Source organism: Biomphalaria glabrata, chromosome 9, assembly GCF_947242115.1.
Source record: "Biomphalaria glabrata chromosome 9, xgBioGlab47.1, whole genome shotgun sequence".
Lineage (NCBI taxonomy): Eukaryota > Metazoa > Mollusca > Gastropoda > Planorbidae > Biomphalaria > Biomphalaria glabrata.
In genome coordinates, this window is record NC_074719.1 from 39,270,906 (window position 1) to 39,275,481 (window position 4,576).

Sequence of the window (4,576 nt, forward strand, 5' to 3'; positions counted from 1 at the left end):
CACAGCAGGCAACTTCCCAGTATTTTAACTATCATCATTGTTAGAGCACAAGACTATAGAGTGTCATTCAGAGCTATTTTAATTTTCTAATTTTGTATTGCTGTAATTGTACTTCTTTTACAGGTTCTTAAGCACCAAACAAAGGCTGATACCACCTTTCCTATAACTCTTAAGTAATTGCTTTCAGCATCTCCATCATCGTCTCCACCTCTTACTCTACCTTCCGCTTTTCCCCTTCATTACCCACCCCTCACCATCCTAGCACCCCTCACCACCATGGCAAGTGGCACACGCTCTAAAGCGGACTCTGACATGAAACAAAAAATAGCTGAACTCAGAGAACTCGCGGCCGTCATATATGACGATGAGGCAAAGCAGAAAGAATATGTGAGGGCAGAATTGGAGAAGGAGAAGAAAAGGGAACATGAAATAGCTATGGAAAGAGAGAAAAGGGAAGCTGAAGTAGCTATAGCTATAGCTATAGCTAAAGAAAAGGAAATCACGGAGCGAGAAAGGGAAAAAGAAAAACAAATAACTGAGAGAGAAAGGATAGCCGCGGAGAAAGAGAACGGAACCGCCAGTCAAGCTTCCTCCGGATCTCGCCCGGCTAGCCCTGCCTCCCAGCAAAGTTCCTCAAACGGCCTACCCCACATGCCAATGGAGCACTTCGACGACAAGACAGAGAACATCGAAGTTTATCTTGTCCGCTTCGAAGAAGTTGCGAGCTACTACGGTCTGCCAGAGGAGAAATGGTGCTTCCGGCTATCCCAATGCCTCCGAGGCAAAGCCTATGAAGTATACTCTAAACTCCCCTCCGGCCAGCGAGAAGACTACGCAGCCCTCAAACAGGCGCTACTCGTCCAATTCGAGCTGACTGCCGAGGCTTACCAAAAGAAATTCAGGACATCCCGCCTAGAGCGCCGAGAGACCTACGGTAATCTCTGCGACAGGTTGGACAAATACCTGAAGAGGTGGCACACTCTTAGCGAACTGCCAGAGACCTTGGACGGCCTAATGAGCCTCATACTCGCAGAGCAGTTGCTAGAGTGCCTGCCGAACGAAGTCAAAATCTTTGTAAGGGAGCAGCAAGCCGCTACACCAGCCGACATAGCTTCAGCTGCAGACCGGTACGCGACCGCCCGCAAACATATTAAAGACATCAAAAGCAAGACCTCAGCCTCGGACAAACCAGAGGACCAGCCCACTTCTTCCAACAAACATGCTCCTTCTAGCCAACCCTCTCCTTGCACTAAACCTCATCACCAAAAAGCACCAATCCAACGACCAGCCACGCCTACTAGCTACGACAGACGAAGCCACCCGCCTCGACATGGCCAGACCAATAACCATCACCGTGACCGGAACAGCACGAGTGATCACAGGCCCAATCGACAGCAGCAGGCTCCACGTACTGTGTCAGCCATGACTGAGCTCCCCGAACCCTCTTTGCATAATCAGCCATCGCCTCTTGTTGAGGAAGAGGAGGACTATTACGTCATATCAGCGCTGACCGTGGCCCCTGAACACACTGCTTGTGGCCTTACCCAACCGATACCGCCTCACCCCACCGTATCACCTCCTGGGGTAGAGACTATTCTGATTAACGGATCTCCTGTCCAGGCACTATTCGATTCCGGATGTGAGGTGAGCTCTGTCATCAGCAAAGCACTGGTCGACCCATCGGATCTCACTGGTGGATCAGTGACGGTCCAATCTCTAGACCGTGGCATTCCTCCGAAGGTGTATCCTATCGCTCGGGTCCACGTAGAATGCAAGTACGTACATGGCACCATTGATGCAGTAGTCATGGACTCGCCAGTGTACGACTTCGTTCTAGGCTCCAGGTACATACCTCTAGGAGTTGTCAATAAACCATACTTCTCTCTGCCTGTCGGTAGAATGACAAGGCAGAAAGGTGGCAGCAACCAGCCGGTTGGAAGCCCTGGTCGCCACTCTAACAAACCCTTTACTGGCTCCTCAGCCAAGCTCAAGCCGCTCCACCCAGGCACTGACACTGCCAGGAAGTCACGAGGTAAGCGAAATACCTACACTCGTGAGAGTTCTTGTAACTCCCGCTCTTCAGCTATCAAACCACTAATGCCTGGCACTGATCCTGCCAGGAAGGCACAGAGGAAAGTGAACTTTCACTCTCGCGAAAGTGGGCCTCATCACGGCTCCACCCACACTATAAGGCCACTCTTCCCTGACATTGACCGTGTCTGGAAAATTAGAGGTAAGCCGATCAATCGCACTCACGAAGAAACGCCTCACTATGGCTTTAGAGATAAGCCCCGTCCAACGTACGCGCATTGGGCACTCCGCCATAACACTTATCCCACTGACTGGTCTGCCCCAAGAAGGAGATGTACCCAATCCTATCAACCCGGCCTATTTCCCCAGGTTTCCAGAATTGCCCCTTCCACGTGGCAATCCGCCTGCGGACAGAACATAGGCGACAGCGGACCCTTAGGACGGACACCCCTCTGGACCTTGGCAACTTCTTAACTACTGGGAAAATTTTCTTAAATGCTACGACCGACAGTAGACGAAACTTGAGTGATATCAACGTTAGCACTTTATAGATCTTTTAACAAAGACCTATCTTACGCAGGGAGGGTTGTGACGAACCGTTTTAGCTCACTCAAGATATCACTCAGGTCTAAGCATTTAATTAATTTATTTACTCGCTATTAATCATCAATTTTATTAATTTAGCCAATCAAGCGCTAAAAAACACAGCCACCACCCCTCCAATCCAACCCCACCCCCTTTGGCAGCGATGTCACATTTTACTATCCCCACCTTGACACGTGCCACACTAGACTCTTGACAAGAGTACGCTCCCCTTTTCCTATCTTGGCAAACATCCGTTGACCCCCCCCCTCTTCCGGGAGCGGCTGGTCACTTCAAAGTGCCCATTCAACCCAACGCCTCGGGCAACGCTGTTCGTCTAGCACTAGCCATTATCAAGGTATAATCTCCCCTTCATAATCCACCTGACCACCTGGGCTGATTTCCTGGGCTTTCAACTCGCGCCTTCGCGCAATGTCTATCTCCCGGAAACTCTCGTCACGGTCAAGCGTGGACCCCCTTTGTCAAAGACGTCAAATAGTCTAGACCACCTTTGCACCTATCTCCCGCCACTCACCCCCCCCCCCCTTGGCTATCCACGTGTATATGGACAAACTTCATCGTCCGATCTCATTCACGCTGGAGAGCCCACAGGGAGCACATCTATCTCTTGCTTGAGCTCTAGACTATTTTCATTCCCTTATTTCACTTTGGATTGGTGGTATGTAACTTAGTAAAGTGCTTGAGAACCATTTTACTTAGTAATGTAAATATATATTTGTGCATTTATTACTACATTATTTGTGTACATATTTGTGCATTCTTATCATGGATAATGTAAGTAGATTACTGTATACTTATATTTTATATCATGACCTTTGTGGCTAAATGTTCAAACCATCTGGACTAGAGTCTATTAACAATTCTTACCAGATGTATTTAGCTCTTTAACTATTATTAATTTAACTCGGATATATTAGCGCTCGGCACGAGCCCTTAATGTATTATCATTGATTAATTCCTTGGCAGGGAATTATCAAGACACTTATGTAAACATGTCTTATTACTGAGTATGTATTTACTTATGCTCTGTTTACTTATGTGAGAGCATGGGCGAGTATCAGACGTTGATCTCCCCTTCCCCTTTCATCTCATTTATCTTAGTGATGCATGTACTTGCTATTCACCGTGATTGGTGAGCGTCACTTATATAACTTATCATATATCACTTGTTACTGTTTGTTATTTCCCTTTATGGGAGTCCCCATTATTATTGTTATCTCCCTTGATGGGACACTATATTCATTTGTTAGTTCCCTTTGATATTTATGAAACTAGCTTATGGTTTCTATACATCAGTCTGAAGATGTCCTTCACGGAAAGGCATCTACCTCCCAGTGTTATCATTATGGCTAAACCGACGCACACATCATATCATTGCAGCTTTTATCTATAGGCTACACCCGCCTGAAATCTTAGCAACCTAAAGCTGATAGCAGATTTGCTGGCACCAGATCTGTAGACATCAGACCTACTCATCCTTCAAGAGTCCAAGTAACAACGCTAGCCACAGACTCGTCACTGGCTTAACTGATTGGTAGACGCAGCTCAGCTCTGCAACCATACAAGTTGGACTGCACACGGAGCCTGGATCCACTACGCCAGCCCACCAGCAGACAGCATCAGTATCAGCCACACCAGTCTCACCAGTGCAGCACCGGACCAAAAGCTAAGCAACCAGCCTAATGACACTCAGACCACTTGGTTCTAATATCTGATGATGATAGTCTCCTAATGTAAATACGCTAGATCCCATTCTAGCATCTGTACAGCATTTTACCTTTTAATTATCCTTTGTATAATAAACTGTACATAATTTTACATCTAAATATAGCATTTGTTGCCTGCATTATAACGCTGTGCTTGTAGTTTATATGTGCAAGTAAGGATTCTCAAACTATAAAATCCCCTAGACACCCAAAACGGCCAATACTTTAATCCGACT

The 4,576-nt window shown here is 46.9% G+C and overlaps 1 protein-coding gene across 1 annotated transcript; it reads left to right on the forward strand.

Annotated features, from left to right (window-relative positions):
* Positions 1-276: 276 nt before the first annotated feature.
* LOC129928397 (uncharacterized) lies at positions 277-4,576 on the forward strand. The gene is made up of 3 exons (XM_056042629.1): positions 277-462; positions 823-3,292; positions 4,015-4,576. Exons 1-2 carry the CDS (start codon positions 277-279, stop codon positions 2,503-2,505), a joined length of 1,869 nt encoding a protein of 622 aa, XP_055898604.1. The 3' UTR covers positions 2,506-3,292; positions 4,015-4,576.

Coding starts and splice junctions, on each gene's coding strand:
- LOC129928397 (XM_056042629.1), top strand. CDS start 277: ATGGCAAGTGGCACACGCTCTAAAGCGGACTCTGACATGAAACAAAAA. Junction 463..822: donor GAGAGAAAAGGGAAGCTGAA/GTAGCTATAGCT, acceptor CCCTCCGGCCAG/CGAGAAGACTACGCAGCCCT.